This window comes from Balearica regulorum, chromosome 1 (genome assembly GCF_011004875.1).
Source record: "Balearica regulorum gibbericeps isolate bBalReg1 chromosome 1, bBalReg1.pri, whole genome shotgun sequence".
Lineage (NCBI taxonomy): Eukaryota > Metazoa > Chordata > Aves > Gruiformes > Gruidae > Balearica > Balearica regulorum.
Genome location: NC_046184.1, coordinates 151,438,971 through 151,457,041, shown reverse-complemented (window position 1 = coordinate 151,457,041; position 18,071 = coordinate 151,438,971). Strand labels below are relative to the sequence as shown.

Below are 18,071 nucleotides of genomic sequence, written 5' to 3'. Positions count from 1 at the left end.
TTCTCAGTCACCAGGTTCTGAATCCTAAGGAATATAAAATTAGTAGAGACCACTACTTAGAAGAAATTGCTAGGTGGGAAGGCCTTCATTTATCAAAGGACTCTCATTAGCTGATCTGAGATACCTGCTAGTGAATCAAAATGCTAATTTTCTTTTTTCCTTTGTTTTGCCACTATTTGCTTGCTGTGCTGCTCAGAGAGACTGGGGTTTTTTTCCTGTGACTATGTTCATTCTTTGTCTCTTTTCCTGATAGTGCTCTCGTGAATCCTGGATCAGGGAGACTTCATCGTATCAATGCAGGACACATACATAGTTTGAACACAGGGTATTGGCTGTTTTCCACATGTGTATGCATTACTGAACCTAAATTCAAGTTGTAGACACATTTGCACTTCAAAATTCAAGGATACTGAGTGAGGAAAAGCTAGGGGAAGAGTCTGTGGGGGATTTTAGCAGCAAATTGCACCTTTTGAATTTCCCTGTTGACAAGTGGTTGGGTCCAGGAGATCCCTTTACTTTCCTACGACCACCAACACAGTATTGTAGAGAAGTCTGGTTCTGTCCCAGTGACAGTGGGAATTGTTTTTGTGGCTCCACAGAGGGAATTACGGATGCCCAAGTTACCATTCCCTATCTTAGAACATACGGATTGGAGTGTATGTCCAGTGCAGAATTCAAAACCAATCCCATATTTTCTTAGCCATTAGAAAATAAGGTGAATGAAAATGTTTTGCTTCCTAGTACTAGAGCACTTCACCGAAAGTTGCACATTCTCCTGAAAACAGTGGTATAAGCCACGAGTCTTAAGTGGAAAAGTCTTTATCCAAGCAGAATGGGGGGGAAAAATGAATCAACCAGGAAGTGCATGCATCTCCTGGGCAGTGTTGGGTCTCTTTCCTTCAGTGTGGCTGGTTAAAAAGTCCATACAGAGGGTTTTCTTTTCTTTTGGTATCTGGTAGTTTGTGTGGGGTTCAGGTGATTTCTTATGTTTGAGGTAAATGAGATTTTTCCTGGGCACACTAGAAGACTGGCCAGTTAAGACTAAGGAGTGTGTCTCAACAGCTACTGTATTAGGCAAGTCTCATCCTTTAAAGGATCTTTTGGTAGTTACTTTTACATCTGTGCTTATGTATCCTGAATGATTGTAACCATCAAGACCATCTCATGGACAGAGTGACAGCAAAGGCTTGTTGCTGCACACAGAGCAGCCAGAAGGCTATTGCCAAAGGATTCTGAAAGATCTGAACTCCTTTTTCTCTAGAACATTATCTATTTTTTTAATAGAGCATAGGTAAATCTATTTTTCTAGTACAACATGATGGCAATTACTACATGGAAGTTGGCAAAAAAGTCTTCTAGCAAATCAGGCCTTTTGTCCAATGTCAGGCATGCATATAAGCCTCGGGTTGTTTCCTTTTTTCAATGTTGCTACTATTTTCATTGACAAAATAGTTTAAAAGATTGATAGAAGTATTTCCTCCTGCACCCTCAAGTTACGATCTCATGGTGTGTTGGCTCTGATGACAATACTGGTTTATAGTATTCCTGCCCTGCCCGTAGGAATCTGCTTACTCCTGTGCTACATCCTCAGTTGTAATACAAATGTTTGTGTGGTTATGCTGTGAATCAAATGAGGGAACTGGTCCGGCATTTAAAAATCTTTTTGCTATCTGATCACTTCTCAGGTTCAAAGACAGCAAACTGCTGCTGCGTTAGCGTCATCAGTGGGGCAGGGTGGTAGGAGTGGGAAGAACTGGATGGAATAGTGAGAATGGGTGTTGCTATAAAGGCAGCATCATGACACTGCGCCTTGGCAGGTATCTGCTGGAGGTTTTTTGGCTGGCTGTTGCTGGCCTTCATTTATTGGCATTAAAAGTTACCTAGAAAGAAACGTATGCAAAGTGTCCTAGATTGTGAATGACTTTTCCTGGACATCAGAGGAATTCTTGATAGGGCTTGGCTTGGCGCTCAGCCCTTTAGGCGGCTACAAGAGCTTGTGAGCTGGTTGATGATGTGTGTGTCTCAGACAGGACTTTAGGGAAAGTTTCTCTCTCCTCATTTCTCTTCTGTTCAATGTTTTGATCTGCTCTTGTTCTGTCCAAATCCTTGTCTTTGCACCGGCAGCTCCTGCTGTGCCCTAGTCTTCTGCACTTCCCAGCACTTGTCCTGCTCCAGTCCTGCTCTTGCCTGGACTCTGCTTCCTAGATAGCGCTTGGTGTCTTTCTGGGTTATTCCGACATTCTGATTTTCACCCTGGCTCTAGTTAAATTATCATCCTTGTCCTCAGGAGGTCTTTGGTTATTAATTTTTGTCTGACTTGACCTCAGGTTTTTGACTTTTGCTTCAAGTCATTGCCTCAGTTGGCAACTGGGTACAAGGGTCCAGGACTTCATCAGGCTGAGTGGCTTATTCACACGTCCCCAAAAGAGACCTCCTCACTCTGTCACATAACTTCATCTCTTGCGAGGATCGATCTTCTCCCAGAGTGGGGCAACCTGGCTGTTGCTTTAAAGGTTTTCAGAATAGGTTTGAAAACCCACAAGACATTTCTGCTGCAAATGGCTCCTACAGTTTCTTTTCAGGCACTACTACCTAAAAGATTTGAAGAGGAATAACACATTTCGGAGTTTCCTCAGTCAATGCCACCTGCTCTTATTATTCCGCATTTCCTTCATGCTGTGGACAGCTGTTTGAAGACTGGCAGTGTGGCAGCATCTGAAGATTGGCACTGACCCTGTGTATTCTGCTTAAACTGCAGGAATTCTTTTTCATTCTGTCTAGTTTCAGTAGCTCCAGATGAGTCCATTGGTACATTCATGATATATGCTCTTACTTTGGAGTTTGCTGTGCCTGTCACCAAGCCTGGAAGAAGTAGTCCAAACCATCCCAACTCACCCAGGAATTTCAAGAAACATTTTAGATACAGCACAAAATTTGTTGATTGCAATCTAGAACTGAATAAGCCTAGCCTCACTGATTGATGGGTCAGTGCATTCTTCCAGACAAGCCACCTGGAAGACCAGTTTCCCCTGGTGGGGGGGTCTCAATTCAGGGACACCTTGTGGGTGAAAGATTATTCTGAAGCTATATTGTTATATACTTCCCACATTCTAGTCCTTATTCTGCTCGTTACTGGTGACCTCCCCAGGGACTTACCACTGCCAGAGACTAGACTGTGGCACTGACTCTGTTTGTACTCATTTGATATGTTTCTCTTCTTCATTAAGATAAATCAGATGCCAAGCACTTACCAGTATTTGACAAAAGCTATTGGGGATGCTACAGAAGGCCACAGGATGAGAGGCTATGCAGGAGTAAAAAGCAGCAGCGGAAATTCAGGGAGCCAGTCAGAAAGGCAAGGAAACATCAGCCAGAAAAACTCTCAAGCCTGCTGCATGGCCTGGGAGGGTGGGGCTGGTGGTGCGTTGCTTGGGGTGCAGGCATTGCTCGTCTAGGTTGACAAGATATTCCCCACAGGCACAAAACTCATGAGCCGATGCCAGTAATTAGTAGTGGTCTTTTTCCCCTTTTCCTGCTGTTTTCTCCCAAGGACCTGCCTAGCTTTCAGGCATCCTAAGACTCTGGATGTCCCCGAGGTGGCTGTGACTATCCTGCTATACAAAGCAGAGGGAAAGCCGTGGCAGAGGGAGGCCTAAGCCAGGCATCCATGGGTCTAAGTCAGGGCCACGAGAGGAAAATGGACAAATTTGTCCTCCCCTCCATGCCGGCACAGTGGGGTCCCTCTGGCGATCCTGAAAGCGCCTCTCCCCGCCATCAGGGAAGACGGGCAGGAGAAGGGGGACAGCGGCACCCAGGCCTCCCCACAGCCTCCCCCCCTGACGGGATGGGGAGGGGGAGCCCAGCTCGCCCCCCACCGAACTCTCGCGAGATTCCGCCAGACCAGCGGCCAGTTCTCGCGAGGTTTCCGCCTGGCTGCGGGCAGCGGCGGTGGATCCATGCGTTCGGAGCGGGAGGCCGGGTCGGGGCTGATGCGGGGCGGCGGCCGTGAGAAGTGGCCCATGGACATCCCGCTGCGGCGGGAATCGCCGCGCCGCGATCCGGACTCTTCGCTAAACCCGCCGCCGCCGCCACCTTCCCCGCCTTCTCCGCTGCCGCCGCCGCTTCACCCGGCGCCGGGTAAACAGCGAGATGAGAAAAAAACGGCTCTGAGCAAAGTGAGGGGGCGCGAGCGCAGCTCCGGGTGGGAGGGGCACGCGGGGGGGTGGAGAGGGGGCGCACCGGGGGAGTGAGGGGGGGCGGGAGGTGCCTGGGGGGCCGCGGTAAGGAGCGTCTCTGGTGGGAGATGTCGAAGGGTGAGAGGAAGTTTGCAGTGAGGAGCATGGCGCAGGTAGGCCCTGTGCAACAGACCGAGTCTAATTTCAGGAGGTTCTGGTGTTTAAACGGATGTTTCTTCGTCTGCAAAATGAGGGTGTTTATTCACTTCAGTATTTTGAGATTCCCCAGCAGCAGCAGCTTTTCAGCTTTCATTCTTCAGAAATCAAGATTGGCTGTTGCTGTGGCAAAGCAGCTCCTGCAAGGACAAGAGCACTTCTCTCTCCCTGGCTTTATTTGAGCTCTTTTCAAAGAATATTTATATAGACTACTGTGAGATTTGATTTTTTCCCATTTTCTAAATTGGAAACCTGAAGCACTGAAAATCACTATAACTTAAGTTAAATTCAGATACCAGTAAGAAATGGAAATAGAGCCTGAAGCTCGATGGCTGTTTTACTGTTTTGTGTGCTGGCATCCTTCTGTTCCAAAGGTTTCCGTATGGTTTCCTGGCTTTTATTATTGGCCAGTTTACCCAAGTGTGGTGGCTTGACTTTGGGTGGCTGCCAGACCTCCAGCCAGTTGCTCTCTCACTCCTTCTTCATGAAGGCAGGGGTAGAAAAGAAAATTAAAAAGCTCATGAATTGAGATAAAGACAGGGGGATCACTTACAAATTGAGGCTTTGGGCAACCTGGTCTAGTGGAGGGTGTCCCTGCCCATGGCAGGGGGGTTGGAACTAGATGGTCTTTGAGGTCCCTTCCAACCCAAACCATTCTAGAATTCTGTGATTCTATGAAATTGCCATCACAGGTAAAACAGATGCAACTTAGAGAATTTTTTTTAATTAACAATAAAGTAAAATAGAATAGAATGGTGAGAAACAAAGATTAAATACCTTTCCGCCCCCCCCCCCCCCCCCCCAGCACCTGGGCACATAAACCTAATACACCAAGATACTGTTGTAATAAAGACTAAAAAGTTAGTTTAAATTATTTAAAAAAGAGATGCTATAAAAATTTTGTGTAGTCAATATCTATTTTTTGGTCATTTGTTAACGCCTTTTGGTTTTGGGTAAATTACAATGGTTTTCAAGCTCCTCATCAGAATATGTCAGTTACCGTACAGTTTTACAATGTTACCAGAAACTGAGATAGGGAAATAGCTCCATCTGTCAGCACATCCAAGAAGGTAAATCACTAGGAGGCTAATGCTCCAATTGAAGTTCCCAATTTAAGGGAGAGCTTTTAAAGTGGAGTAGTATGATTAGTTTAGTCTCTTTCTACAGTATTTAGATCAAAGATAAATCTCCATTTTCTTTTATATATGCAGGTAGTTATTCGACGGCTTCCTCCTTGTCTAACTAAGGAGCAACTGGAGGAACAGCTACATCCTCTACCTGCCCATGATTATTTTGAGTTTTGCACTGCTGATCCCAGGTGAGGATGAGCTGTTGAGCAGCTTAAAACCTAATTAAGGTATTTTGGACATACCAGATCACATATTTTTTTCCATCAAGCCCTTTTTCTTAGTTTTGTTAGTTACTTAAAATACTTGTGAAAAACTAGATACATATGCAGAGACAGTGCATTCCTGTCCTTTTCTTTTACACTGGTGATTTTAAAAAAGAAAATTTCTGTGTATGGATAGGACATAATTTTATTTGAAACCCTGATGTTTCTTTTAACTTTCATTGGTAAAATACAACAGACTGTTCATCGGCTGTGAGAAAGAGTCAACCTAGGGCAAATATCACAGAAGTTTTTTCATGAGTGCCATTTGAGCGTAGTTTCTTTGTGTGCTTACATGCTTTTGTATTTATTTCATACAGTTTTTCAAATAATCCAGTTTTATTCATATTTGTCTAAATCAAAACAAACCTGGTTGATTTCAAATAAATGAGAATTGCTAGTATATTTATGTAATTTACTCAGTGTTGCAGTGGTAAAGCACGATTCCCTTTTGAACAAAAAAAAAATCCAGAAGAGTAGGAACTTAACCATTAAAATAAACAAAACACCTTTATGCTACATCTGCATGCGTTCTGAAAAACTAAAGTATAAGATCCATCTTGCCCATCTTAACCTATCTTAGTGTGCAATTAATCGTCCTCCACAGGAACCAGATTCTTTCTATTGACTACAGAGGGATGCTGGATGTTTATTGCTGACCAACTTTTAAAGTTAGGGGTGGCACCACCCAGAGCAGATAGCCTTTCCTTTGTAGGGAATTGTGTGTGGCAAATTGCACTTGGAACAGTCAGTTCCTGGGCCGATTTTATTTGAAAGGATGCTGCCATTTCTTGCCACCACTGTGTTATTAGATGGTTAATTCTGACTATATAGGTTCTCTCAGAGTCAGTTCCACAATCAGAAAGAAACAAATGTCTGTTTAGTGAAACTTTATGGCGGTTGCCTGATTTAGGTAGTTACACATACATGCAGCAACAAAATAGTAGGCGCTTCAGCTTTTCTGGTAGAACCACAAAGGGTGTGAAGTTAGGAAAGAGGAGTATTTAGTCTGATTGAAAGTCTTTGTAGTTACTTACATTTCTCTTCTGAACCTCATAATCCATATTTACACATGGGTCTCTTTAAGGCTTCTGTCCCAGCTGTTCATTTGATAAGTGGAAAATATCAAAGGCAAACCAAAAATTCTCTGAATAAGAGTGTCTCTGTCATCATTGTGTTTAGCTGCACAAATGCCAGGAAACAGTTAAAAAATTACAATTTTAATTTTCCATTCTTGCTGGCACAATTTAGGGAGTCAGCCATCTTGGAAAGGAGAAGGCACTGATAACAGTTGTACATATGAAGTTTCATTTTCTCTCTACGTTTATGTGATGAAGTTTGGACTACTTAAAAATCTTGCTGTCCACTCATCTAATTGCATCCATGTCATGTTACTGATGGAAGATACTGTGGGTTTTTTGTTATGCTGTGTTATTTGTCATGTACTTTCATATAGCTGGAGACAGAACAGATGAATATATAAAAAAGTTTGTTACATCACATGTATGACACAGTAGTTCATTCTGGTAGAGGGATGAGGACATGCTTAAAACCCTTTAAAAATTTGTTTGCCTTGAAGAGCAGATCTTGATGATTAAAAATAACAAAAAGTCTGAAGAAAATAAAGCTTATTTCTTACATTATTTTGCTACTAGACTTCAGGATGCGGCAAGCGAAGAATACACGGTTTTAAACTTTTTTGAACAATGAAATCTGTGATATGTGTTACTTGGGTTGTCAGTTTCCTTGAGTCCTGTGTATGAGCCCTGTAATAAAATAATGATCTGGGAGAAAAAATTTCTCTTCCTCCTGAGCTTTGGATTCATGTTGTCTTCTACCTTTACAAATTTAAACTCTCTAGGAAAAGTTTTCATATAAGTTTGAATTTTTCAGCATGAACTGTTTCATGTTTGCTTTTTTTTTTTTGCTTCATCTTGCTTCTTAAAAATTACGCTTTTATACAAAATACGTATATTTTCAGGATGGGTTTATCGTTACATGGTTTATATGGCTGCAACTTCTTTCAGCAAACTACGTAGTTTAAATGGGCATTTAGCTGCAGTTCTGCAGAGTATTGTCTTGACTGATTATTTGTTCTTTGACTGGCCCGGGATCGCCTTGCCCCCTTAGTTTGAATGCTGACACATACCTGTGTACATCTGTTTATGATTTAACTCTTTACACATTCACGCACTCTAGAGTATACAGTAAACTTTCAAAAATTGTAAGTTACAGGCAAGATTAATACAGTGAGTCTTAGTCTCCTCTTATCCAGCGGAGAACTCTTTTTCTGAGTATAAAGCATTGTGTTGCAGTAATCATACCGTGTTACAGACAGTTCACAAAACTTCAGAAAACTCTCTGTGGATGTGTCTTCACACCATTCCAGCTAACAGGAGGAGCTACAGGACAAGGTGGGCATGTTCTCCCTACATGTGCCCTCTGTCTTTCACTGATGAGCTTTTTTCTGGATCCTGTACCGTGTGCACAGTGGCAAGCAATCCAGAGAATTCAGTGATAACAAAACTATGGGAAGATAAAAAGCAAATTTCATGTTACCTAATGAGAATGATTTGGAGAAGCTACTCGGTGAGGAGGATCTGTTTGCTGGAAAGAGAAAGGGGCATACAGATGCTTTGATGGAGAACCAGACATTTGCCTTAAGAGCTGTAACATCTTGGTTTAACCCCATCCTGTGTAATTATAGATAACAGAAGTTTCTAAGAGCTCATTCAGATTTCTTCAGCTGTGGAGTACAGACTTTTTTTTTTTTTTTTCACACAACAGTCTGGTAAACTGTAGAACTTGTCAGAAATTGATGCCAGAAATGAATCTATGAAAACCTATTAAACACAAGGATACAAGTCCTGTATTACAAAGACCCCAGGCTGCAAGTAGCTGAAATGATATACTAGCTGAATTGTCGGTGTGTAGTTTCCCCTTTTTGATAAACTTTCTCTAAGTGTCCTCCACTAGTTGTTGTCAGAGAGAGGCCTAACTATAGCTGTTACTACTTTTTTATTTCCAAGGTCATCTCACCCTAGAGGACAAAACAAACAGTTGCAGTCCTACCTATATGCTTTTGCAAGATACGCATTATCAACTCCAGTTTCACTGGTTTTGCAATCTAAAGGTTATTTTAAGTTTACAATGTCTTGTTATAGGCAAGCTATAAAACTTTTTAAAATTTCATGTGATTAAGTAATGTTCTTAATGTATAACACTTTGTCAGTTACATCCATTTCAGTAAAATAATTTCAGAAAGTGACTTTTGCATTGTGTTTCATTCATTTGATTTTCAGATTCATCTGATTCACTGCATTACATTTATTCTCTCTTGTACATAGACATCAAAATACAAACAAAACTCTGTTTCTGTGACATTAGGGATGCTTGTTGGATAGACACACTATCACTGATAATAAAGACTCTGCCTTCCTGACAGTCTATCTTGTTCTCCAACTCCAAGTATTAACTCTTTTTCCCAGCCATTCTTTTTTGTCCACATGTAAATGTTTCTGAGCCTTCTAAAACTTGAGTCAAGTGGTTGAGCTCTGGCCCTGCAGGATTTTGGTCATCCCTTGGGACTGGCACGGAACGCTGAGTGCTGGGGCTCGTTAATAGTGTTGTGAGGTTATGAAAGTAAAGAGATCTGAACAGGAGCTTTGCTTATGTGGAAGCCAGTCAAATAGTTGATGCAATGCCATGCCATACGTCACAGACAGTAATAAAGCTTCTTGTAAACAGCACTCCTCCTTTTCCCTTTGTAACTTCCCAGTGTTTTGCTCAGGATTATTGTAGGCAGATAGCATGACTGGTATAGGGTGGGGGTGTGCACCCAGGAACTGCAGCTCTGAAGGGGCAGCACCTTTAGAGCTTCAAGGGAACTGCCACTACTAGGTTCTGAATGGAATGAGTGACAGTCTGTCATCACAACTGCATAGTCTTTCTGCTTCTCCACTGCCAGGCAAATTGTGCTCGTTTATATCTGTAAAAAGGGAAGGCTAAGTTAATTTAAAATTATGCCAGTTCCGCCCATTGTGTGAATGACCACAGAAGGTGAGAGACGAGGATGAAGGCCAATGGATTTTAGCTTGAAATGACAATGTAGGTGATAAGTTATCTGTTCGATCAGAAATTATTATGTAATATATGGATGGATGGAGGAGTTTGTTTAACACTCCAAAATTTAGATGTAGAGATCTATATATTTAAATTTATATACATGTAAGTATATATGTTTATATATATACACACACATACACCCCATGACTGATAAGTTGGTAAGTATTTTTTACTAAGATGCGATGGCTGTTTTTAGAGTTTGCATGTTTATATTGTAGATAATTACTCAAAATTACTTTCCTGTATACCAATTTTTTTACACAATTGTGTTAAAAGATACTTCGTAGAAGTGAACTATTAGAATGTTACTTACAAAAGTAAGGTTTTAAAGAGGTGATAGACTAAGTATAGAAATACGCATAACCTAAAAGATTGAATACACTTGAATGCACAGCAGAAAACAAAGAAACTGTGTGTTGTACTGTAGAAATGTGTACAGTCAGACTCATCTGGGTTATTTCCATAGAGATTACTCTAAGTGATATCCCAGAGATGCCAACATCATGTGCAGTGCATCTGTCCAAAACATGATACGGATGGAAAGCAGCATTATAGACCACAAACATGGCAAAATAGAACCAGCTGTCTGATTATAAAACTAACCATGCAACCTCAAAACTGAATTTCAAATCCCAAATGAAGTCTATGCTGGTCGATACTTGAAAAAAGAAGGAGGCGCAGAGAGTCCAGTGGCCCTTCTGTAGGACTCAGCTGGAAGGCAAAATGCTGAAGAGCAAAAGTTGTATTTTATCTAATAACTGCTGAATATAAAGTACAAAAGCAGAGCAGGACTGTTTCTTCCTAGGAGAGGGTATTGGCCACAGTCCCTGTGGCCCTGTGAAGCTCCGTGCATTCTTTGCCACACTGTTGGGCTGGTGGGTTTTCAGCAGATGGGTGAAGAGGGGTCCAGGGTGGGTGGAGTTATGGGATCTGCATTTGGAAGTCAGGTGTCTGAAACACAGACTAAGAGTATTTCCTATGCAGGCCAGTGCTAAACATTTCCAATTTGCCACATTTAATTAGCTTCCCATTGAGAGTGTGAATTTTATGCCTTTTTTTTAGACAAACTGCACACTTTGCTGGGTTAAAAGGCTAGAGACGGGTCTGAAACACTCAGCTATCAGGCTTTTATACACTAAGCACTCTGACATCTAACTAGCTCTATGTTTCTCATATGAGAACCCACTCTTTATTTGTAGAAGTGGCTCCATCAGAGAAGGAACCTCTCATTGCTAAGCATTGTAGCCGTGTTTCTCCAACCTTCTACCTGGGTACAGGTTGCCCAGAGAGGTTGTGGAGGCCCCTTCCCTGGAAGTGTTGAAGGCCAGGTTGGATGGGGCTTTGGGCAACCTGGTCTAGTGGAGGGTGTCCCTGCCCACGGCAGGGGGGTTGGAACTAGATAATCTTTGAGGTCCCTTCCAACCCAAACCATTCTATGATTCTATGAATAATGGACAGACAATCCTATTTTTATTGTGCTACTGTGCACATCAATATCCTAGTGTGCACACGCATGCTTTTGTATTTTTGTATGTTTCTGCTGATGTGAATGAAGTTCTTGAAGATGTTAGTAATGTATAGCAACAACATTGGATCCCTTATTTGCAAGATAAATTCTAAATCTCTGCTTTCCAGAGTCCCATTTGTACATTTTGGACTCTGTTTTTTCATACTAATAAATAATAACCATACCAAATGTTTCTCTGTTTCAAAAGATACTCACTCTGATAAGCCTAAGCTAAAAACATTAGAAAAATACTATATTGTGTACCAGGAAAAGATTGTGTTGCCAAAGCAGAGGAAACAGATGGCATTGATGTACAAGCCACAGGAAACAAGGAGGGAGTAAGTCTTTGTATTTTCAGTTCTGTTTCATGATGGTTGTGTGCCCAACCATAAGGTTCTAAGAAAAAAAATAAAAATCCAACTAAAATTCCAAGATGATGAAACTGTTTGCTGTGCACTGAGACAGAGAAGAAATGCTACAATAAGGTAGCAGCTGGAACACTTGTCTGAGTCCCAGTCTTTGATCTACAGAAAGTTTCAGTGTTTTACAAAAAAACTGAAGATGGATAAAAATACTGAAATAGGTGTTTACACTAGGAACTGAAAAATTCCCAATCTCAGATAGTAATAACCAGGCTGAAAAATGATGCTCCCTCCAGATTTCTGGTTTTGTCTTGTGAATCTTCAGCACTTCAAGTGTATAATCATATCAGTCTCTAATATCAGGCCTCATTTAACTTAAACATTAAAGAACATGAAACACGTCCTGTTATCATGACAGAGAAGGAAGTTTACTTCTTCCTGGGAGCCACCAGTTATCAGAGACTTCTTCACTGTTCTAGCCATTAGGCAGCACAGAGACATTTCTTCTAGCACAGCTATAGGTTGCCACAATAAAATTTTCTCCTTTACATACACTTGTAGGCCTTTTTAAAGATATATTTTAACTATGTAATTATGAAAAGTGTGAAATTTTTTTCTTTTTTTTTCTTTCAAACTGATGAGAAGGAAGCTGACTTGTTGTGTCTGTTTTGCATCTTGGTGGTAACTCCACAGCCACCCTTGAGGTACCTTGTATTGTACGTGCAAACTGGAGGTTTGCAAATCTGATCACAGAGGACTGCAGGGTTTGCAGAACCCCATGACAAAACACAGCCATGTGCCACCGTGCCCATTTGGTCAAGCTGTCTCGAGGTTTCTTGCAAGCAGTCTGTAGCTGTGTGGCATCTGCGTAGGCTGCGGCGGATGAGGAAGCCATCTGCTTTCAGCACTGCTTTGTGTTAGCAGGATAGCCCTAGCCAGGCATTTTTGTGGTTACCTGCTGACAGTTCACCTGATGCTATTCCCATCCTAGAATATCAAAATACAGTGAGTATATATGGATGAAATAGTTCTTCCTTAGAATGGGATGGTTTATCCTCTGCATGCTGTAGAAACACTCCATAGCTGGTATTTGCAAAACATCTAAATGAAAAAAAGCCCTTTAGTTTTTTGTTACACATTTCTCCTGGCTGCAATATGAAACACAAATTTGGTAGGTTTACAAAATCATTATTGACAGCACTGCTCTTTATGGTCACCTTCTAACAATCAAAATGGAATCCATATGAATGCACATTTGATAAAGAAAAACATTGCTTGGTTTGTAGTAACTGCGTTGCTTTGAGTTGCCACATATGTGGATCCTGTGATCCAACCCATATTTTTGCTCTTACTCATTGTGAAATCTGATTCTGAAATAGCTATGGGATTGAAATACGGTTCCAACTGTGTGCGTGTATTGTCTCCTGCTGCTGGTGGTGAGTTTGTCTGAAGTCAGGCCATGTGTGGCAATGGTATTATGAACATAGGTATTTTAAAATTACGGGCTTACAGTTCAGATCTGTTCAAAAACCTGGCGTAATGCATAGCCATCATTGAAGGCAGTTTAAGCCAAGCTGGTATATATTACAGTTTGCAGGGGTCTAAAGCATGTACATGCCATGACTCACAATAACTTAGTTGATGGGTGGCAATTCATTAAATTGCCTCAGTTTCATTGTGGTTGGTGGTATGCCAGCCCAGAGCTTTTTATCAGGCACATTAAACATTTACCCTTGGCGTGGGATCTATGCTAATAAATTCCTGAAGAATCAGAATTATTTTTGGTAAGGACCTGTTCATTCTTTTGCTAGAAATGTTTTGTATGTTTTCACAGGAATTGTTCTTCGCAACTAGACATTGCATATATATTCATACACATGTATGTCAGATGGAGTTTATTGGTATATAATTCAGTGGGTTATCTTGCCAATTACTAGTTTATTTATTATTTCTTAAAGGTGGAAATCTCTTTAAATACAGTGACGGCTTTGCAACTGCCCTTTCACTGGGAGCTTTTACCTACCCTCTCCTGTTTTAGCAATAGAAGATTTTCTTAGCCATGCCCAAGAAGTTCCCCAAAAGCACTCATGTTACTCATTTCTCTTAAATCATCAAATATAAGACTTAAAGCTTTGATCCTGCACAAAGGAAGTGTATGCGCTTCAATTTAGGGAGACAAAACAAACTAGAAATATTTGTTGCAGTTCAGAATAAATTTCACAGTTGCACACAGGAACTCAGTTGTCCAGTTACTTTTTTGTCATATGTATAATTAGATATGTATATGTCAAGGCTTCAATATGCATGTTTAAGGTAGCCATTTCTCAAAGAAGATGAGAATTGCAGTGTGATCCTTCTAATTTTGCTTTTTTTCTAGTCCTAAATGGAATAGTAAATAACAGAAAATAAAATTGTTTCTTGTTGCAGCCTTTATCCTCATCTCTACTCAAGAGCATACATTAACTTTAGAAATCCTGAGGACATCCTTCTTTTTAGAGATCGCTTTGATGGCTATGTCTTCATTGATAATAAAGGTTGGACTACTTGTAAGATATTTAATGTGTATATATACGTATACCATTTTAGAACATTAATTTCTTTCCTTTTTGCTAATTATGCCAGGGTTTTTTTGCTCAATATACAGTTAATTACATAAAAATATATTAAAATCTAGCACTTACTTAAAGATATTTGTCCATGCAGTCTTGCCTGTCTATGTGGTGTGTATGCTTTATCTGCAATCTTGTACCTTAAGCAATACACAATCAAGATCTTATTAAGATAATTATCTTATGCAAGCTTCACAGTTCATCACAACAATAACTGAACACATTGCAAGCATGAATCGTTACATCTTCAGTGTTTCTGTGAGATAAAGTTGTGCCACTTACTCCCGGTTTGAAAAAGCAAGATGAAAAGTTGTCCTCATAATTTTGGTTGCCCAATTTGAGACACGCACAGCTTGATGTTTTAAAGCAGTTGGAGACATCTTGAGTTCCAAGAAAAAGAGTGACAAAATTGATTGCCATCTTTAAAATGTGCAGTCTGCAAAAGTTTGCCCAACAGTAAAGAAAAACTCTGTAACATAGGTGTGGATAAATCCCAGTCTCCTACAGTAGCATGAAACTACCATAGCCAAGAAATGGTGCTTTCCCTGTAGTAGTTCCTTGCCTCATTCACTCATACCTTCTGTAAAAAATTGCATGGGTTGTATAAAACAGATGTAGATTTGTGGGTTTCTTGAATAGGCATTGTCTATTCTGTACTCTCAATGTTGTGGAGGTCCTGTGAAAAGTAGTCCTGTCCACTCTTACTGGAGAATTGATCTGTAAAGAAGCTGTCTGTCAAACTAACAAGTTCCTCTTCAGCATTTCCTACCTGAGATATTTTATAGGCTTCTAACTTAATCAAATTTGGATGGATTTTCCTAGAGATGAAGAACAACACGTTTCTCACAGTATATGATTCCCAGATTTCATGTTCTGCTGTAAAGTAGGAGGCAGGATAGCTCCTAACCAACAGATGCCACAATTTTCTAGTGGCATTTTTTTTCCTTGCCGTCTTCCCAGAAAAAGCTGGGTGTTTTAGATGAAAAACTAGAAATGAACTATTTTTATGATTCTGCCAAGACTTCACTTTGTCTAAATTAAGCATGTTCTTCAGTGTTACACTGGACTGAAGCCAGAATATTCTGGACATTGCAAAACTGAGTTTGGACACAGCTGGCCAGTTTGGCAAGATTGATTGTGTTGATTGTGCAAATAAAGAGTGCAAGTTTTGATCGCAGGTGCCCTCTGATGAGGCTTGTGGTGGCATTGCACTTATGAGGCAAAAATTAAAACAAGAATTACCCAGTCCATTAAGGTTAACAAATATTCTAGCAGATTTAAACTAAGTTTTCAGTGGACTTGAGCAAAATGTAATCTTGAACTTGCTGCAATTAGAAACTGGGTGAAATGCAAAAGACATACACAGTTCTGACTCCAGTCCAAAGAAGAATCTAGTATTTAAGGCAGAATTCAAAACAGAGAATCCATGCCAGTAAACACAGGCAAGAAATTGTGTAGTCCATTATAAACAGAAAAAAAAGAAGTTTCACACAATTCTACATGCAGAATTTTACAGTTTTGGTTTTGAAAGATGGTGGTATGGTTTTAATTTTTATGTTTATGTTTTTATGTATTTATGTTTTAATTATTACATATTACCCAGAATTCATTTATTTTTTAAGCTTTTTGGCAACAAAACTTTACAGAAGCAACTCAATTGTTTCAGATTCTTTTCCCAGTAGTACTTACTCACTTGTCAGGCTGAGATTTTAGGTAAATTTTTCTAATCAATGAATATCTGTGAAGAATTAAAAGGGAATTATAAGTGATAATGCAAGACTTTTATTGTGCAACAGCAGTCATCTTCATTTTGACAGTCTTTTTTAGCATGACCAAAAATATTTGATGTTTATGTATATAATTAAAAGAGAAATGTATTTTGTTTTGAATCTAAAATACTGCTACATGTAATTTTTCATTAGAGGTTTAGGATGGGATTGTAGAAACATTCACCTTTGATTTCAAGTAACACTTCCCAACAGAAGTTCCAATAGTTTTGAAAATCTTACTTGAATGTAAGGAATGTTTCTCTCCCATCAAAAAATTAAGCATTGATCTCTTTTAAGGTTTGGAGTATCCTGCAGTGGTTGAATTTGCTCCATTCCAGAAGATTTCAAAAAAGAAACTGAAGAAGAAAGACGCCAAAGCCGGGAGCATTGAAGACGGTAAAAAATACTTTCTTGGCGTCACAGTGGAAAATAGATTCCATTTCTGTTATGCATTGCAAAGTATTAACATAATTCAAAAATTTTTCTTCACAGATCCAGAATATAGGAAATTTTTAGAGAGTTATTGTGCTGATGAAGAGAAAATCTGTGCCAATCCTGAGATTCTTTTGGGAGAGATTGAGGCCAAAACAAGGGAACTCATTGGTCTGTTTTCTTGATTTTTCTTGTTATTGAGAATATTAAATATCTTATTTTTATATTTTGTTGTATCACCTGCAAAAGCTGACCTGTTCAGTCTAACAGAGATTGAGATTATCACAGTTAGATTTTTGTTATCCAGCCAAGTAGTGACAGGAACCACCCCAACTATTCTTTTAAGTCTCTATGCATCACTGGATTTCACTGGAAGTTTTGCATGCACAGTGGCTTCAGAAATAGGTCCTTAATACTTCTGAATACTTACAGATGTATTAAAAGATGGAAGTTTTATTTTTAAAAGATAAAATAGCTGAATACTTAACAATTGATCTCTGATATTAGCTGCTCTTATTGAGAAATATGAAATGATTTCTCTCTGTTCTCATGGTCGGTCAAGATTCTGCAAAAGCTTTCAAAGTAAGGCAACGCTTGGTTTTCTGTATGCATGCCGCATGACTTCCACAGTCTCTGGGGGAATCTTTAGTAAGACCAACATTGAAACCTTCAATGCCAGTAGGCAGTTTTCAGGATGACATGGAATATTGATGTGCTGTATCTTCAAGTGACAACATGCAGAACACTTACTCTTTCCCTAGGTGTAACAATCGAGTAAGGGAGAAACAAAAGACCTTTGCTATCATTTCTTTACAGTGTAAAAGTAGCCACCTCTTCTGATTAATGCTGTTTGTCTGTTTGTTCCTGCTTGTGACAAGCACTTCTATAGAGTGGCATTAATTATTCTTCATATGCCTAAATTAATAATTGGCTAAAGAAATTTGGAACTTAAACTGTTTAGAGGAAATTGAAATTTTATAATAATGGACATTTAGAGACTGCCATTAGCAATAAAACTTGTTTGCTGCTTTTCTAGATAGAGCAAGTTCCCCAGCAATTTTTATTTATACCAAATTTTCCCTAGTATTTGACAGCAGAGTAAAAGCGGTCAGCATTTTCTAAGAAAGTTTACAATTTAAAGGCAGGTTTACATTAGAAGTTTTAATGTTTTGTTTCTGTTAAATCACAGGAAATCAAATTAGTTGCTGTATTTTTTCTGCTATTCAAAACAGCTATCAATATAAAACCAATGATCACTTCAATGGATAGCACATGTATAGCAAAATTATGTAAGGGTTTAGTTGCATGTCCAGTTTCAAAGGTGTTACTCCTACTGGAGTCAACAAAAGACATGCCCAGGACTTTGTTGGCAGAATTGGGCCTCACATTCTCAGCATTTCTCCAGGTAGTGTTACCACAAACCAACATGTTTTATGCATCACGTCAGATGTATTAGCTCATCAGTTTCAGTGTGACAGAGAGATAT

General features: G+C 39.8%; 1 protein-coding gene across 1 annotated transcript in view; it reads left to right on the top strand.

Annotated features, from left to right (window-relative positions):
• The first annotated feature begins 3,769 nt into the window (after nt 1-3,769).
• The window catches only part of UPF3A (UPF3A regulator of nonsense mediated mRNA decay), a 28,263-nt gene continuing 13,961 nt past the window's right edge, over nt 3,770-18,071 (top strand). Inside the window, 6 exon segments of the mRNA XM_075739242.1 lie at nt 3,770-3,876; nt 3,878-4,175; nt 5,603-5,709; nt 14,203-14,309; nt 16,451-16,549; nt 16,646-16,756. Of these exon segments, the coding sequence (XP_075595357.1) occupies nt 3,845-3,876; nt 3,878-4,175; nt 5,603-5,709; nt 14,203-14,309; nt 16,451-16,549; nt 16,646-16,756 (754 nt within the window). The 5' untranslated portion in view covers nt 3,770-3,844.